At 45.9% G+C, this 18,837-nt stretch overlaps 2 protein-coding genes across 3 annotated transcripts in view; one reads left to right on the top strand and one right to left on the bottom strand.

Moving 5' to 3' along the window:
* Positions 1 to 12,937, bottom strand: part of LOC309842854 (uncharacterized protein) — a 137,570-nt gene extending 124,633 nt beyond the window's left edge. The window contains exons 1-2 of one of the 2 annotated variants that reach the window (XM_082687736.1): positions 12,695 to 12,937; positions 6,757 to 6,830 (exon numbers count right to left, since the gene is read on the bottom strand). In XM_082687736.1, the coding sequence (XP_082543862.1) occupies positions 6,757 to 6,813 (57 nt within the window). In that variant the 5' untranslated portion in view covers positions 6,814 to 6,830; positions 12,695 to 12,937. The remainder of the gene's footprint in view (positions 1 to 6,756; positions 6,831 to 12,694) is intronic. The other variant, XM_082687737.1, reaches the window with a different exon arrangement.
* A 1,052-nt stretch (positions 12,938 to 13,989) lies between these two features.
* On the top strand, positions 13,990 to 17,569 carry JUN (Jun proto-oncogene, AP-1 transcription factor subunit). The gene has a single exon (XM_082687732.1). It carries the CDS (start codon positions 15,290 to 15,292, stop codon positions 16,292 to 16,294), a length of 1,005 nt encoding a protein of 334 aa, XP_082543858.1. The 5' UTR covers positions 13,990 to 15,289; the 3' UTR covers positions 16,295 to 17,569.
* The last annotated feature ends 1,268 nt before the right edge of the window (positions 17,570 to 18,837 follow it).

The raw sequence follows: 18,837 nt of genomic DNA, 5'->3' as shown, positions 1-18,837 counted from the left end.
CAAGGAACACTTAATTCTGCCCACAGATCATTCCTTTATCCAACAACAGGGTCCATAAATGCCATTGGGCGGGGGGATGAGGGAAAGAAGGTAGCTAAACTTTTTTGAACTCCGACTATGAGTCAGGAATGACATTTGATGCTTTTTTAACATGAACACACACACACACACACACATGCACGCACACACATACTATGAGATAGCTGCTGTCATTTCATTTTATAGACAAGAAACTGTCTAATTTAAGGAAATTACCCAAAATCATTATACTGGAAAGGAAATGCATTGAGATTTGAACCCACGTCTTCCTGATTCCAAAGCCCATGCTTTTCTACTATATCAGTGGAGAACACCTACCTTCTGTAGAGTAGGAGAATACTTTCAGTGGCACAAGGACAAATCTATCTATTTTAATGACCATGCATTTATTTTTACGGTGGTCTAAATGTTTCTGGCAAGTAATATTTGTTATCCGCTTAAAGTTGTAAGACATCTTCTCCTACAAAAATATCCTTAGGTTTTAAGAAAGTAAATCTCTTTAAAGAAAAATATCAAGAAAATTAATTTTAGATCTGTAAGTGGACATAACAAAATGGAAAAAGCGGTGGGTAAATCTCTGAAAATTGAGGATACACCTCTTAGCCCTTACAAAGCCCTTAATAAAATATTTTCTTTATGCGGTTGATTCCCATGAGCTAGATCAGCAGATATTGTCTAAATTAGCTTGACTAGAAAGGAAATTAAAATAGGCATGATTCCCTGGCCAGTGTCTTCAGGAATTTAATGTGGCACTCTTTATTTCAGTGTCTGTGCCAACTGGTGTTTTCTTTGCAGGATTCAGGTCGTTGGTCTAAGAAATGCTTGGGTTCTCACAAGACAGAGGAAGCAACAGAGAAAGAAGACAATATATATTTTAAAGAGAGTAATGGAAGTTTCAGGGCCTAGTGAATATTCCCAAATGATCCACACATTTGATGTTTGTGTTACACAGAGAGAAAAGTAAAAGGCCCTGGCCCCCTCTAGACACCTGGGTTTCAATCCCATCTTAGCCACTAATTTAATGTGTCACTCAGGTAAGTGACAGCTGGGAGGTTCACCGTCCCCACTGGCTAAATGAAGGAATTTTGATTTCCATAACCACTTTCCAGCAATGTGAGACACACCCAATCAAGAATAACTATAATTGGCAAAAGCAGCTGTCCATGTAAGTTAGAAGGCACCTGCCTACCATGGGCACCAGAGCCCTTCCTGCTCTAAGAATCTATGATTTCATGATTTAAGCTCCTTGCACTGCAGATGGCCACACAATTAGCAGAGATGCATACAGAGGGCCATTAAAGTTCCTGAATTATGCTTAGAACATCACACCACAGGCCGTATAAGCCAAGCTGGTATAAACGCCTACCTGCCCTTCTAGGCAATGAGTACCCTGGTTAATTAAACATCCATGTGACCATCACTAAGCTCATTATAATTGTAAATATGGAGTTTGTATTCTTAAGAAATGCTTAATGCAACTTTGTAATATATTGAACACAATTTAAACCATCCTGGCTAAGTATTCTCTTTTCCTCACTTTATTGTTTTTGTAACTAACAAAGCAATGAATGTGGATTGTCACAGATGACTATACAGCACACATTCACTATCTCCTTCCATATCCTCCATGACCTCCCAGGTTCACTAATATTGGACTTAGCCAAGTGGCTTGCTTCAGCTAACAGAAAGTGGGCAAAAGGAGAGTATACTGGTTTCAAGCCTCGGTCTGAAAAAGCTTCCCATGTTTCCATTTGCCCCAACCTCTGCCATGAGAAGAACAGATCCCTGGTAGGACCTGCCTCTCTAGGATGCGTTCCAGAATGAGACACGTCAAGCGGCCCTGCATTGGGTCCCCCACCCTAACTCTTCGGGGTGCACACAAACACACGTGGTATGGTACTCGGATCAGCAGTTCCAGGAGAAGCCGGCATCACTACTCCAAAAACCGCCAGGGAGCCCTGTGCAGTAGGGAGAAGAGACCACCCACCCGGACCTTAGGAAGTGTAAGCCCCCTCAACTAACCTGCAGACCCATAGGCAGGAAAAAAATATACTTAACCTTAGATAGCACTCGGATTTTGTGGTCATTTGTTTCATGACAAAAGCCAATTAATCCACCTATTGTGACCAGGAAAAATGTACAGAAATCATACACTTTTAAATATAAGTGCAATCTCTTTATCCCATCCCCAATGAAAGTAGCTGATGGCCATCATTTCATAGGGAACTTTCTATTCCTTTCTTTGGACTTTCCAAGGATTAAATGAGCAAATGCATGTAAAAAACTTAGCAAAGTGATGAGCCTATGATGTAGACACTCATTAAATGTTAGCTCTTCTCCTTATATTCTCATGCAAACAAATATCTCAGGTGTAGGGTTTTTTGTTTTTGTTTTTGTTTTTTAATGTATGGCCAAATGTGGCAATGCTTTACACATTACTCTTGGCTTGCTTTCTTCATGTAATGTAGTATCATAGGTTTTTCTTTAGGTCAACTCATCCTTTTTCTTTTCTTTTTTTTTTTTTTAAGATTTTACTTATTTATTTGTTAGAGAAAAAAAGAGAGAGCAAGAGTGAGACAGAGAGAGAGCACAGAGGGAACAGGAGAAGTAGACTCTCTACTCGGCAGGGAGAACCCTGAGATCATGACCGGAGCCTGAAGCAGACACCTGAGCAACTAAGGCACCCAGGGACCCAGGTCAACTCAACTTTTTAAAAGCATTTCTCTCACTTTTTTATTAGCTGCATGATATTCCATGGTTTAAATATACCATAATCTATTTTACCTATTTCCATTGTTGTAGATAAAGAAACTGACAGAGAGTTGAGATGTTCATGGAAATATTTGCCACTCTTCCTTGTCAAGTCATGGGACTCACTCTAGCCAATCAGATATGAGTGGAAGTGTGCAAAACTTTAGAGCTATCTAGTGATGTTACCTCTCTCTCCCCTCTAGGACACACGACAATATTTCAGACAGGGGGCTACCACTTCAGCCTGAGTTTCAGAGAAAGAGCTAAGGCCTCAATCATGATGAAAATGGAATATTACGCAGCCATCGGGAAACATGAGTACCCAGCTTTTGCATCAACATGGATGGGACTGGAGGACATTATGCTGAGTGAAAGAAGTCAAGCAGTGAGAGTCAATTATCATATGGTTTCACTCACTTGTGGAGCATAAAGAAAACATGGAGGACATTGGGAGAAGGTAGGGAAAAATGAAGATGTGGGGGGAATCAGAGTCAGAGCCCAAACCGTGAGAGACTGCAGACTCCGAGAAACAAACAGAGGTTTTAGAGGGGAGGGGGTTGGGGGGATGGATGAGCCCAGTGGTGGACATTAAGGAGGGCACATATTACATGGAGCGCTGGGTATTATATGCAAGCAATGAATCATGAAATGCTACACCAAAAACTAATGATGTACTATATGGTGATTAACATAACATTATAAAAAAAAAAGAAAAGAAAAGAAAAGAAAAGAATCATGACTGAAATGTAGCATGCACAAGAAATAAACTTATTTGTTCAAAGACTGAGATTTGGGTGGTGGTTTGTCACCACAACCTAATTTAGAGAATGTTAATACAGTGTTTTAAGACTTTCAAGTGTTTGGATGTTCATTGTAAATATTCATCATCCACTGGTCTGACCAAGCAACAACATGCTCATCAATCAAGACATGGGTTGACAGAATAATGGGAAAACAATCTCCTCCCTAACTTCATTTTTTAAAATTATCAGTAGCTTTCTCCCTTACTGCCAAATCACTGGACAAGGAACCCGATGGTATCACAGAAAAAAAACAAGTCTAATGATGTTGTCCGGTAGGTTGAGGACATCCTCTGTATGTGGGAAGGTTCTTAGGTAGGTCAGGATCATGAGAATGTTGACCCATTTTCACCAAGTTGCCAGCTACCAACACACAGACACGCAACACGGCACTCGTGTCACTGTTTCCAAGAAAAGCCATCATAACTACCTGGAAAACTGCAGGGAATGCAGGTGCAAAGGAGAGAAAGTAGAGTCAACAGGAATTTAGGAAAGCTAATTCCAGCTTCCCTGGGTATCAGCTCTGGACCTCTGTCTGCTCAGAGAACCACCGTGAGGATCCAGTGAGGGACAGCAGGAGCAGTTACAACTGATGAGAAAGAACATTTACTTTTTTTTTAATTACACATATAATACATGTGTATAGTAGGAAGTTTTAAAACAAAAAGAGAAACATAAGGAGGAAAATGGAAATTACCCAAACTTCACAACTGTTGATATCTTGATGGGTTATCAGCCATATGTCCTCCTAGGTAAATGTATACACCTAGAGTACAAGGCCTTCTGTATGCATTTAATACATGTGTGCATGCATTTATTACAAGTCCCTCCTCTCATGCTTATCCTCTCCATTCTCCCTTTCCAGGCTACCCTTCGGTCCCTCCAAACATGTCCCATCGTCATGCCCCATAGTCAGACCTTTGTTCATGCATTCCCTCATCCTACAATGCTCTTTCCCTCCCCACTGACTCCTCTCCCCCTAGCTACTCCTCCTCAGCCTTCACATTTCAATTTATTCATCACCTCCTTAGAAGACAAGCCTCTGGCCACTACCTTTGTGAGATGTCTCTTCTGTGTGAGTCCAGAACATCCTGTGCCCTTTCTCTCATAGCATCATCATACTTGACTCGTCTTGCCTCCATATTATCTATTTCCCTTGTTATCCCCCAGCTTGGGAGCACATACTGCCACTTTTGATCGCTAATGTTTACCAGTGCCTGGCCCATGGTAAATGCTCAACAATTGTTGAATAAACAAACAACACAGTTAACAAAATGTGCTACCTATATTTCTTCTGAAATCCCCAAGCTACCTGGCACTTCTCAATAAATATCCTGCAAAAGATTAAATATAGAAGAAGATGTAGGACACGGTCACATGTCTTGAGAAGTTTATAAATTATATGAGAAGAAAATATTACCAACAGGAAGCATCAGTATGTAATTTAAGGGCTAAGTCCTTTACTTCTGCCTCCCTCACTAATTCTCTTCAAACAGGAAAGGGCAGAACAAAGTCCCTAACTTCAGTTTCCCGTTTATTCTCCCACGGAGCAGATCCTGCAGCGCCAGTTGGAAGAAGATGCTAGCAACTTTAACATATGTACTCTCGAATCTCGGTGGTTCGACACAATACAGTTGATTTCCCATTCAGGCAAAACTGAATGCAAATACTCCTGGTCAGTGTCCAATCTCCCATGTGGTCATTCAGAGACCCAGGCTCCTTCCATCTGTGGCTCTGTCCTTCTCTAAGTGTAAGTCCCTTACACTTAACCAGGAGATGGGGAGAGATGGTTTTCAGAGCCAGGCCTGTACCTAGCACACATTCCCTTCACCCCCTCTGCATTGGCTAAAACTCAACCATGTGGCCACTCCTAATTACAAAGGAGGCCGGGAACTGTAGTTCAGCTGTGCGCAGAGGAGGAAAAGGAGTTTGGTGGATACTTTGCAGTTTTTCTGCCACAAGTGTTTGTCACCCATCAGATTACAGAGAGTATTTTAAGTGATCCCAAGTGCAGATAACTCTAGTTTATGAATACCAAAAACTCTTGTTGTCTTGACAGAAGACTATCCATCTAACTACCACCGGACCTAAGAAAACATCATCTTAGACTTTCAGATTTTGCAAATAAAGGGTCAATTCCAGAACTGATAAGCCACTAACATTGGTGACCAACTTCCGGCCAAATTCTTAAAGAGAATACTTAGAGGTAGTTTTTATGAACTTGAAAATAAAGTGATGATTACTACAAGCTACTATGTGCTCTGTAGGAATTATCATAAACTAAGCCAGCATAGCATCTGGCACAGAGTAGACAACAAATTTGTATTGAATGAATAGCCCTCGATTCCACTTTTTTTTTTTTTTTAAGATTTTATTTATTTGACAGACAGAGATCACAAGTAGGCAGAGAGACAGGCAGAGAGAGAGGAAGAAGCAGGCTCCCAGCTAAGCAGAGACTCTGATGCGGGGCTCAATTCCAGGACCCTGGGATCATGACCTGAGCCAAAGGCAGAGGCTTTAACCCACTGAGCCACCCAGACACCCCTTTAATTCCACTTTTAAGGCAACTATCCCATTGATAACTAACTATGACTTCAGAAATTTCTCCTTTAAATATTGAGAGTTTTCCTCTCTAATCTCTAACCATTGCCTTCATTACAGACTAAGTCAACCTTCCCATGAGACATTTGCACAACTACTTGAAGACCTCTATTACGCTCTCACAGTCACTTATTCTCCCCGCCGGGTAAAAAAAAAAAAAAAAAAAAAAAAAAATTGCTCCGTTCCTTCAACTCTTCTCCATGGGACATAGCTTGGGGCTTCTCACCATTTGACTGACCGTCTCTCAGCTCTGTTTGGCCAAAAGTGCCTTCCACAGTTTCATGCCCACAGTGCTCCCAATGAGGTCCAACGACCAGCATTCAGCAAAATTACCACTGCCCAGCCCTGAGTATCACCAGAAGTACTTAAGGAAGTGAAGATGCTGCCAAAGGGATTCCTGCACTGGGAAAGGGATGACTTCCACTTTATGATCCCAAAAGTTTTGTGGAAGTTCTGAATGCTGAAATTAAGTCACCGGAAGGACGACGGTGTGCACAGCCATTACGCATTCCTCCTTGATCAAAACCTAGTCTGTGCATGCTCTCCAATGACTCAGTTCACTTACTTGTATTTCAATTTTCTTCATTTCTGCCTCCTTACTCCAATTGTGACATGAATGCATATTTCCAAGCTGACAATCTGGGGAGAAAAAAATAAAAAATAAAAAAGCAGGTGGAGGGTGAGGAAGAGAGTGAAACATTCCAAAATTGGAAATCAGTCTCAAGCACATAAGAACGAATTTTGCGGAGAGTTGATCCAAGAGAAGGACTTCCACAGGGGCTCTGACATATGACAAAGACTTAATGAGCACCCTCTGTGCCAAGCACTGTACTAAATGCTGTGGGTTCAGTGAAGACAAGGAATGCCTATCCTGCCTCTTTTAGACAAAACAGATCTTAAAATAACACATAAAGAAATATGGAATAACCCATGTAGGTAAATTCTGTTGTTACAAAGAAATCTCCGGTTCCCTGGCTTCAGCTTTCCATGAGGGGATATTCGCTAGAGTAATTTCTTACCCACTTTCTCCATCCCATATTTCCTTCCCATGAGAAAGGTGTGGATTATCTGATTGCTGAAGTCAGAAGAAAGACCCAGAATGCCCACCCCAGCCACTGCTCTGTCTTTTCAGAATGAATTTGTCCACAGAATGTACGCACACTGTCTATCTGGAAGTGGCTTGCAAGTGCCCACCTCCGCCAGGGACCCGCAGATAAGTTTAATTCCGAGTAAAGTGCTGGGAAACTCGTTGTGCCTGCCAAGCCCTGCGATCTCTCCTCTATCAGAATAACACTGTGATCTCCATTCATCTGACTCCTATATCTAACTTCCAGCTGGTTCTGAGCTCAAGAGGGAAAGAGTGTTATTTATTACATTCCTGAGTTCCCAACCGCTATAAAGAAAAAACAGACTTACGAGAAAGTGTAAGAGGGGAATGTAATTTAGATGGGGGAAGGGCGCAGTATGAAAGCAAGCCTCTTCAAGTGTCATTAAAGCCAACATCCAAAGGAAATAGAAATTGACCAAACAACAGGGAAGAAGTGGGAGGGCTAATATAAAGGTTCTTAGGCAAGAAATAGTTTATCTTGTTTGAGGAACTGAAGAAGTCCAGTGCGGCTGTCATTAGGGCTGGTTACCAAGTATGGATAGCTCTCTGTCTTCCAGGCCAATTGGACTGTACTTCCTGGTCTCCCAGTGGCTAGGGGAGGAGGGTTAAGGGGGATGAGGGAGTGGGCATGAGACTAGTTTTAACCAGTGAATTTCGAGAAGCGACCTGGTACATTCTCTGGCAAAGGAATTTAACTGCCTGGCCAAGACCCTTCAAAGCTTCTTTCTGTCTACCACGAGATCTGTAATGTTCCTGAAAGTAGGTGCTACATTAGGCTGGGTCCCAGAAAAGGCAATGTGATCAGAAGCCCTGCCAACCCTTGATGGATATGGAGCAGGAGCAAGAAATATATATATATTTGTCTTAAGTCACCAAGATTTTTGTTTGTTTTGTTACTGTAGTAGAACCCAGGCTACCTTGACTGATAAAGTCACACCCAGTATGGCTACAAAATAGTTGGAAAGGTGGTATAGCCCAGATAAGGTGAGATCTTAAAAGGCAAGGTTAAGAATTTGTCATCCCAAATCCAGTAGGATGCATTTAAGGAGGTTTCAGCAGGGGAGTTTGATATGTCTCAATTTTTATGTATTAAAACAAAGTATTATTACTATCTATTAAAATACACCCTTAATTCCATTATAGAAAAGGCTACTTTTTAAAAAATTCACTAATACGCATTTATTGAGCACCTCCTAATCTCCCACATGCCAGGTACTGCATTAAGCATCAGAGATACAAAAATGATTTAGAAAAAAATAACAATAATTTAATTTAATACTCTATTAATAATAATTTAATACTTTATTAAATGAATTAGATACAGTTCCTGGATTTGGAGTCAGGAATGTAAGAAGACATCTACATGATAGACATTCTCTGCTTCAGGGGTGTACCCAGTAGGGTGAGAGCCAAAGAAAATAATAACTATTTGAGTGCAGGGTGGGAGAGGGGGTAACAGAAAGCTTCAGAGGGAACAATTACTGGAGCAGGGTCTTCAGGGGGAAGTAGGAGTTTGCTAGGTGGCATTTTGATTAAGGATAAAATGAAATGGAAAGACATAAAAACATTAGAGGAATTGAAAAAGTTTAGGGTAGCTGAGACCCCGTGTAGTAGGTATGGTAGACTGAATTACTCTTTGCAAATACTTGCTGCCCAGCCCCACTGACGTCAGGCTTGACAATGCAAACTGCTCTCAGCAGAAGCTTTAAGTACTGGGCTCTTTTCTCTTTGCCATGACAATCAGCAATGTTTCAGAAAGTTTCCTAGAGAAATGGTGATATTATGTGAAACAGAGACACAGCCAACTCATAATGCACACACAGTATGAATGAAAAATAATTATTTGGTTGTCATCCCGTAAGATTTTTGGATTGTTACCATAGCGTAACCTAGGCTACACGTGGTTGTCCATTTCCAGCTCTTGACTTCCAGACACATGGTAGGATTGCATTTTCTTGCACCCTTCAAGTAAAACGGGGTCATGTGACTTGTTTTTGGCCAATAATATGGACATGCAAATAATGTGTGTCATTTCTGGGAGGGACCTTCATTGCCAATGTGAAATCATCATGCTTTCTTTCCTCTGTTGAGGTGATTGGGAGGATTGTGGAGGCATTTATCAAGAAGAAACCTTCTTCAGATTCAGCCTCTAAATGAGTACATTGAGCAGAAGGCTTCTGACCTTAAACATGGAGTATGAGCCAGAAACAAAGTTTTTTTGTTAAGCCACTGAGATTTTAAAGATTTTGTTTATTTATTTATTTTTTGAGAGAGAGAGAGAGAACACCATCAGATGGAAGGGCAGAAGAAGAAAGAGAAAGAGGGAGAGAACCAGACTCCCCATTGAGCATGGAGCCCAACATGAGGCTCAACATGAGGTTCCACATGGGGCTTCACACCAGGCTTGACACAGGGCTCAACCTCACAGGGGCCTGATCTCCCAACCCTGAGATCATGACTTGAACTGAAATCAAGAGTTGGAGGCTTAATTGACTGAGCCACCCAGGTGCTCCAAACCACTGAGATTTTAAAATTGTTCAACATGGTGGCAAACCTAGCCCATCCTGACTGATCTAAAAATTAGAACTGAAATACACAGTCATGTAATAACAACAACAAATAAAAGTAAACATTCATTTAGAAGGCAATAACTAAGAACACCTATTCGAAGCTAAAAGGATGGTGATCTATTTGGTGAGCATATTACCTGTGATAATGCAGAAGACATATGATGAACCTAATGAATAAACCAAGAGACTGTAAAACAGAATGTTAATAGCTTGTGTTGGTAGCTGTTGGATACATTTGTAAACTTATTACAAAAAAGAGATGAGCTCAGAGAAGATTTGCCCAGTTTGTAAAGAGATATTCAAGTAGGGACAATCTATAAATTCAAAGATTTGTAGGGTTCAAAGAGGTTACTGTTTCTCAGTTTCAACCAGTAAAATATAAAATTATGGCATGTTTTCAGAAAAAAAAAAAAGCCAATTAAAATCAGCCTTGAAGTATGTCTCAAGTCAAGGGTATGGCCTCAAACCTATTGTTATAATTTCTGGATGAATGAAGATATTACGCAGCATATGTTCACAATTGAACAAAATGGCTTTGGAAAAGGGAGGAAAAGTATCATTCTCCCACCAAAGTCCAGAAAACCCAAAGTGCACAAAACCAAGTCAGGAGAGAGAGGACAAGTGAGGGACAATGAATGAGAGAGAGATACCAGCAGGCAAGAAAGCAAGAAAGCAAAGATATACAGCAAAACATGGAAGTAGGTCTGGGAAAGAATCAGTTGTGGTTATTAGCTCATGGAACGCCTGGAATCGAACAGATAAGAAGCCCACATTTTTGTGAGAGTTATACTGCCAAAAGCACATCAGCCTGGATTAAAGGAGACCTTATTCAAAACTTAATATCACTCTGTACCTTCCCCAATTTTTAAAGGCATATTTTAAAACATATTTCCCTATGCCCTCTTCAGATATAGAAAAGGAAGACTTTCTCAGAGAGCAAAGCCAGAGGTCACAGAAAGCAGTGGATAAGGCAGCTACCCCAGTGTCTAATAAGGGTGTTGGATTGGGGGGGGGGGCGGTATCCTCAACATGTCTGCTTAGTGGACTGGTGTCTACTGTGGTTTCCTATTCCTTCATTTTCCAAACAGTGTGCCCATGGCAGTTAGCCTGTCACTGGTCCATCTTGAGGGTACACAGGAGAGACGTCTTGCATTTAGAAAAAAGGTCACATCTGGAGCTGATACAGAGTCTACTACGAATCACCCAGAACCTGGAAAGTGAGCTTGACACACTGTGACTTGATAAATCTTTAGGATTGTCCCCCCTGAGGAAAGAATGAGAAAATTCTGTCTGTGGGAAGACAGTAAGCCAAACATTTGGTGAGCAGAAAAGAGACTGTTAGAGTCATTAGTGTTGTTCTCCAAATAGTCCTGGCTCTCTCCCTTTAAGATACTCGGCAGAATTGCAGAGATTTAAAATTAGGCGGTAGCCACATGACTTGCTTTGACCAGTGATACCCAAGCAAAAACTCAGTGTGTCACTTTCAGGTGGATGCTTCGAGAGCTAGTGAATGGTCTGCTGCCTTGTCTCCTCCGGCCAAGAGAGTAATGAGAAGTACGTGTCAAGACGAAGCCTTCTTCAGTCCAAGTCCTCAAGTGTCCATGGTGAGCAGAACTCCCCTGCAGACCTTGAGCGGGGACATGTAGCATGAACAAGAAATAAACTTCCCCTGGGGTAAGCCACTGAGATGTCTGGCTTGTTCGTTAGAGCAGCATAGCCCAGCCTGTCCTGACTGATTCTGGAAGTGAGAGAGGAGGCAGGAGAGCAGGAGTGAGCGTAGGAAAAGAGCCCCCTCTCTCAAGCCAAGGTCTCTGAACTCTTTCCTGGTCATAAGGGAAAGCCATGAAGGTTTCCAAGCAGCGGTGTTAACATGAACAGATCTGCTATTTTTTGGATAAAATATTCTATTTCTCAACATAAGAAGAAAATAAGCCTACTAAACCACATAAGGCAGAGAGAAACACACAGAACCCTTGGGCAAAAGATGTGTGTATATATATACTTACACACACAAAGTCCTAAGTCTTAAAGTTTCCAAATACAGGAGCTCTGAAAGGAGTTCCAGAGGATCAGACATGGTAATTAGTTCTATCCCACCGTCCAAGTGCCATTCCCCTACAGACACCCAATACTTAAGAAAGTCTTCCAGAGCAGAACAGATCCAAGGGAATGGAACAAAGACCTGAGGTTAATTTCCAGCTGTGTGACCTAAGCAAGAGCCTTAACCTCTCTGAACCTAGTTCCTCATATGTTAGATCCAAATAAAAATACACGTACCTAGAGATGGTTGTGAGGAGAAACAGCATATTTAAATAGCTCAGGTAAATGCCTGGCTGGTGATAGGTGTTTAATACATGAAATTTATTTTTATTGCCGTTAACATAAAAAATTATTAAGAACGTCAGCTCCGTGATTACAAAAGAAAATGATTCAGGGCAACAGAATAGAGAATGTTCCCTCCTCAAGGGAAATAACTGGGTCTTGTCATCACTCTATCCCCTGACCGCAGCTCAGTGCCTGGCTCACAGGAGCTGCTCAGTTTCCTTCTGCTGCAGGAGGGAAGAAGAGGTGAGTGCGTGGGGTGAAGAAAAGTTGTCAAGATTTCTGACACCAGCTGCTGTTGGGCCCTTGAATCTGAACTCTCAAAGCCACAAATACCATAAAGTTCTGGGCTATAAACCCAAGGCTGAATTCCCCCTAAGTTCAGAAGCTGAAAAGCCAAAATTAGAATCTGAGAACACAAATTGCAGCAAGTCTGACTTCAAACCCCAGTCCTCCACAGGAGGTCCGGGAAAGTGCTGACTTCTGACCCTTTGCTCCCTCACCTTCCTCTCCTCACCGCTCCTCACAGGGGTAAGGACACCTGGTTCTGCCAAGTCACACTTATATTCCGCATTACATCGAGGTTCTGGTAAACTCCTAAGGAGGGTAGAAAAGGGGTTTGTTTGGCGACCACCTCCTGGCCCTGGAGGCGACGATGTTCCACTAGCTCAGCCCAGTGAGTTGGGTCTCACCGGCCACACTTGCAGACCTGAACGAATTCAAGAGAAGTTCGGCAATTCGGTCACTTCACACCGTGGCAGCGCTGGGCACGCGAGAACCCACGATCCCCGATTTGGATATTCCTTCCGCCATACACTTTTGTCCCTAAGGGCTGCGGGGTAGGAGGAGGAGAAAATAGCCGCAGAAAAGGAACCACTTATATGGGTCTAGCGCTTCCTAGAGGCTACCCAGGATATGGGCCCACCACCTGGCCCGGAGCGGAGAGATCTTAAATCCTGGTCACTACCCCTGACTCGCTGCGTGACTTTTTTCTGAGTTATCTGACGCTCTCGGACTTGTTTTCCTGTAAACAAATCAGGACGGGAGGTGGTGTGTGTGTGTGTGTGTGTGTGCGCGCGCGCGCACCCGCGCGTGTGTTTGTGAACTACGGTTGCATGTTGTGCGGGGGCGGGTAGCAGACGATCACCGGGATTCCCCAAGTTTCGGATTCCCTAAACGCGCATTCACAACTGGAAGCTGAGTTGCCCCCTAATTCTACCCCCTATAGAAAAACTTCCCAATCAAGGCAAAACTGAGCGCGCGCACCCTTTCTCCCATGGTCTGGAAGGTGCAGTGGGGGTGCAACGCAGACTTCGCTGAGCACCGAGTTTCGAGCAATGCAAATCACTTGGCTTCTGGGCTCAGCCAAACAGCAGCGCGGACGATCGCTCGTGAACTTGACCAGGAGACAAACTTTGCAGCGTCCTCAACGTGGGGGGCCCGCTCTCCCGAGACCGCCCCTAAACTTAAGCCCACTTTCACTCGCCCCCACAGGGGACTTAACAGAGCCACCTTAAGGGCGGTGCTCCCGCCCCCCGGAAGTGCGGGGGGGCACACACCCGAGCGAACAGCCTCCTGCCCCGCAAGGCGGCGAAGTGCCGGTGGATAATAGCGAGCACCCCAAGTGGGGAAATACCCCACACCCAGCGCTCTCAGCCCCAGACACCTGGCCCGGTTTCCGAGCCTTCCGGGTGCCTGAGTCCCCTGCATTCCCGCCCAAGCCCTGAACTTGAGCCCGCCTCGGTCAGAGGCTGCGAGAGCCCGCGTCCACCCGACTCGCTGTAGCCACCGTCACTAGACAGTCAAACCCCAAGACGTCAGCCCACAATGCACCGGGCGGGCCGGGAAAGACGCGCCGGGGAGGGGAGGGGAAAGAGCCCCGCGCGAATCGCGCGGGAGGGGGAGGGGGAGGAGGAGAAAGAAGGGCCCAACTGTAGGAGGGCAGCGGAGCATTACCTCATCCCGTGAGCCTCCGCGGGTCTAGAGAAGAATCTTCTAGGGTGGGGTCTCCATGGCGACGGGCGGGCCCGCCCCCTTGAGAGCGACGCGAGCCAATGGGAAGGCCTTGGGGTGACATCATGGGCTATTTTTAGGGGTTGACTGGTAGCAGATAAGTGTTGAGCTCGGGCTGGATAAGGGCTCAGAGTTGCACGGAGTGTGGCTGAACCACCGAGGCGGGAGTGGAGGTACGCGGACTCAGGGAGACAGGCAGACACAGGCAGGCAAGACGGCAGTGGTGTCCGAGCTGCAAATCCTATTTTCTATTCTGTTTTCTCACCAACTGCCCAGAGCTAGCGCCTGTGGCTCCGGGGCTGGTGTTTTGGGGAGCGTCCGGAGAGCCCCTTCTCCAGCCGCCCCCAGCAGGAGAGCCCCGCTGCCCGGGAGCTGCTGACAGCGCGGAGCGAGGCGGCAGTCCGTCCGGGGAAGTCCGGAGAGCGGCTGCAGCGGCCAAGAACTTTCCTGGCCAGGAGGACAGGGGACAAGTGGCCCGGGTCCCGGAGCGAACTTTTGCAAAGCTTTGCTGCGCGTGAAGCTGTGGCGGCGGCGGTGAAGACGAGAAGGCGGCGGAGAGAGGAGACCGAGGAGGGACGTGCGCTCAGCTTCTCTCGCACCGGTTGCTGAACTTGGGCGAGCGCGAGCCGCGGCTGCCAGGTGCCGCCTCCCCCTCGCAGCGGAGGAGGGGACAGTCGTCGGCGTCGGGGCGGCGGAGACCCGCCGCCGGCCGGCCACAGCGGGATCGGCGCTGACTGCTGCCGCCGGGAAGGCCGCTGTCGCCTGGAAGCGCATTCGTCCGCCGGCTGCCAGGAACCGCTGCGCCCGAGAGCGCTCCGTGAGTGACCGCGACTTTTCAAAGCCGGGCTGCGCGCGCGAGCTGACAAGAGTGCGGGCGGCACCTGAACCCTGAGCGCCTGGGGAGCGAGCTGGTGAGCAGGGCGCAGGGGGGAGGACAGCCGGCGGGTGCGCGCGCCTCTCGAGAAACTTTCCTTGCCCAGGGCCCCGGGAGGCGCGGGTGTCCCCCGCTCGCCAGCGCGCTGTTGCGGCCCCGAAACTTCTGCGCGCAGCCCAAACTAACCCCACGTGAAGTGACGGACTGTTCTATGACTGCAAAGATGGAAACGACCTTCTACGACGATGCCCTGAATGCCTCGTTCCTCCAGTCTGAGAGCGGCGCCTACGGCTACAGTAACCCCAAGATCCTGAAACAGAGTATGACCCTGAATCTGGCCGACCCGGTGGGTAGCCTGAAGCCGCACCTCCGGGCCAAGAACTCGGACCTCCTCACCTCGCCCGACGTGGGGCTGCTCAAGCTGGCCTCGCCCGAGCTGGAGCGCCTGATAATCCAGTCCAGCAACGGGCACATCACCACCACGCCGACCCCCACACAGTTCTTGTGCCCCAAGAACGTGACAGACGAGCAGGAGGGCTTCGCCGAGGGTTTCGTGCGCGCCCTGGCCGAACTGCACAGCCAGAACACGCTGCCCAGCGTCACGTCGGCAGCGCAGCCGGTCAGCGGGGCGGGCATGGTGGCTCCGGCGGTGGCTTCGGCGGCGGGTGGCAGCGGCAGCGGCGGCTTCAGTGCCAGCCTGCACAGCGAGCCGCCGGTCTACGCCAACCTCAGCAACTTCAACCCGGGCGCGCTGAGCGGCGGCGGCGGGGCGCCCTCCTACGGCGCTGCCGGCCTGGCCTTTCCCGCGCAGCCCCAGCAGCAGCAGCAGCCCCCGCAGCCGCCGCACCACCTGCCCCAGCAGCTCCCCGTGCAGCACCCGCGGCTGCAGGCCTTGAAGGAGGAGCCTCAGACGGTGCCCGAGATGCCCGGGGAAACGCCGCCCCTGTCCCCCATCGACATGGAGTCGCAGGAGAGGATCAAGGCAGAGAGGAAGCGCATGAGGAACCGCATAGCTGCCTCCAAGTGCCGGAAAAGGAAGCTGGAGAGGATCGCCCGGCTGGAGGAAAAAGTGAAAACCTTGAAAGCGCAGAACTCGGAGCTGGCGTCCACGGCCAACATGCTCAGGGAACAGGTGGCACAGCTTAAACAGAAAGTCATGAACCACGTTAACAGTGGGTGCCAACTCATGCTAACGCAGCAGTTGCAAACGTTTTGAAGAGAGACTGTCGGGGGCTGAGGGACAACAGAGAAAAAAAAAAAATTACACAGAGAGACAGACTTGAGAACTTGACAAGTTGAGAGAGCGAGACAGAAAAGAAGTGTCCAAGGACTAAAGCCAAGGGTATCCAAGTTGGACTGGGCGGCGTCCTGACGGCGCCCCCAGTGTGCACGAGTGGGAAGGACTTGGCGCGCCCTCCCTTGGCATGGGGCCAGGGAGCGGCTGCCTGCGGGCTGCCCCGCTTTGCGGACGGGCTGTCCCCGCACGAACAGAACGTTAGACTTTTCTTTAACATTGACCAAGAACTGCATGGACCTAACATTCGATCTCATTCAGTATTAAAGGGGGGGGAGGGGGAGGGGTTCCAAACTGCAATAGAGACTGTAGATTGCTTCTGTAGTACTCCTTAAGAACACAAAGGGGAGGGGGTTGGGGGTGGGGAGGCGGGAGGGAGGTTTGTGAGAGCGAGGCTGAGCCTGCAGATGAACTCTTTCTGGCCTGCCTTCCTTAACTGTATGTACATATATATATTTTTTAATTTGATGAAAGCTGATTACTGTCAATAAACAGCTTCATGCCTTTGTAAGTTATTTCATGTTTGTTTGTTTGGGTATCCTGCCCAGTGTTGTTTGTAAATAAGAGATTTGGAGCACCCTGAGTTTACCATTTGTAATAAAGTATATAATTTTTTTATGTTTTGTTCCTGAAAATTCCAGAAAGGATATTTAAGAAAATGCAATAAAATGTTGGAAAAGTACCCCTCCCACAACCTCTTTTCTGCATCATCTATGGATTACCTATCTAGGTGAAGTTGAAAAAGTGGAGAGTCAACTAACCTCACTCTCAGTGCTTCTTACTATCAAGCAGTGAAAACTGTTCTCTACTGGACTTGAGATAACTGTAGCTGATGCCCTTGTCAACTTAACCTCTTCCCTCCCCCAGCAATCTATAGGGTTGCTTACAGAGGATAGTGTGGTCCTTCTGGAGACTGAGGGAAGGGAGGTTGTGGTGAAGAGGGACAGGCAGTCCCCTGGGAAGTCCATTTTCAAATCTGGATTATACCAAGTGGCATGTGCTGTGACCATTTGTGATGTTAGCAGAAACTTAAGAGTAGTTGCTTACTCTCAAATCAGGAACAGTGGCAGATTTTCACAGAAGATGTATCCTTCCAATTTGGAATCTTTAACAATCCCTCGATAAAAAAGATGGTCTTTGCTTATGAATATTTATAACAGCATTCTTGTCACAATAAACGTATTCAAATACCAATAACAGATCTTGAATTCCTTTCCCTTTACTACTTTTCTCTTCCCAAGCTCTACACTGAAGCTTTTCTTTTCAGTTGCTGGGGTTAACGTTACTGCCATCTGAAGTTACTGGGTAATTAAGAAGCTAAGAATTTAGGAAGAGTCGACACAATTTGCAATCTGGATGAAACATTCTCCCAGCTTCATAAATATTCTTTCTCCTCCACTGCCTCTCTCTCTCTCTCTCTCTCTCTCTCTCTCTCTAAATCAAACACCTATACTTAGACAAGTTACTACAATAGCAGTTTACCATTTGGGGTTTTTCTAGAGTTTATTTCTTAATTTGTTTCTAAAATATTCAGCCTTATTTAAGTCCTTATTACAGAAATAGCCTTAAAAGATGGTAATCTATATACCCGAAAAGATTCGTAAGAGAAACCATGAACACCAACACAGTGATTACCTATGTAAGTCAAACCTTAGCTCTGGGGAAATGGCAAACTTAAATTCTGTCTACAGATACAACTTGGGAGATCAACAAGGCAGTATGCAACAAGGGAACAATTTTTGCTTGGTTGCTTTTCATCCCAAGAGCCGGTGTGATTATCAAGCAGCAAAAGCAATTTGATATCCAGGAATATTTCACAAACCACTAATTGAGGCAGGGCTGTTTGCTCATTAGCAGTGCTCTAGTACCCAACAGGTCTGAGAGTGCTAATATCCTGCCTGTGGCTGTAAATCCACAGACAGACAGAGTTGCTCCTTCGGAGTGTATCTCAGAGTGCAAGAGATTGGACAGACTTGTTAGCTATCAGATCCACTCCGTTGTAATAACACTTCTTTAACAAAGGGTTACTGGGAGCAGAGCAGAGTTTGCCAAACAGTGAATTTGCCGATGTCAGCAACCCGGAAGGTGAGTTGATTTTGACCATATGTAGGAATAGTCAGCAGAGGGACAATAAAGCACTTTGGGGTGGGGCTCTATGGAAGCTAAACAAGAGCCAACTAGAAAAAATAAGCAGGCTGGGGAATTAATTACCTGCAAAGGTAGACTAAGCCAGACAACAGAGCAGCACAGAAAAAGCCACACCACTCCCCGCTTTAGACTCCAAGTGTTTAAAAAAAAAAAAAGAGCCTGAGTCTCAGGCCTATTGCCACTCTTGTTTGCTTTTTGTTTATTTCAACTAACATTCTAAATGTATATCCCTGAAATTCTAATCATTCTAACAAGAGGGATAGAAAAGTCATTGTGGTAGAGGACATTAACCAATGACCTTGGGATACAGAAAATCA

The sequence above is a fragment of the Mustela nivalis genome, assembly GCF_964662115.1.
Source record: "Mustela nivalis genome assembly, chromosome: 10".
Taxonomy (NCBI): Eukaryota; Metazoa; Chordata; class Mammalia; order Carnivora; family Mustelidae; genus Mustela; species Mustela nivalis.
Note: the sequence above shows the minus strand (reverse complement) of the source record. Positions and strands in the feature narration are given on the sequence as shown.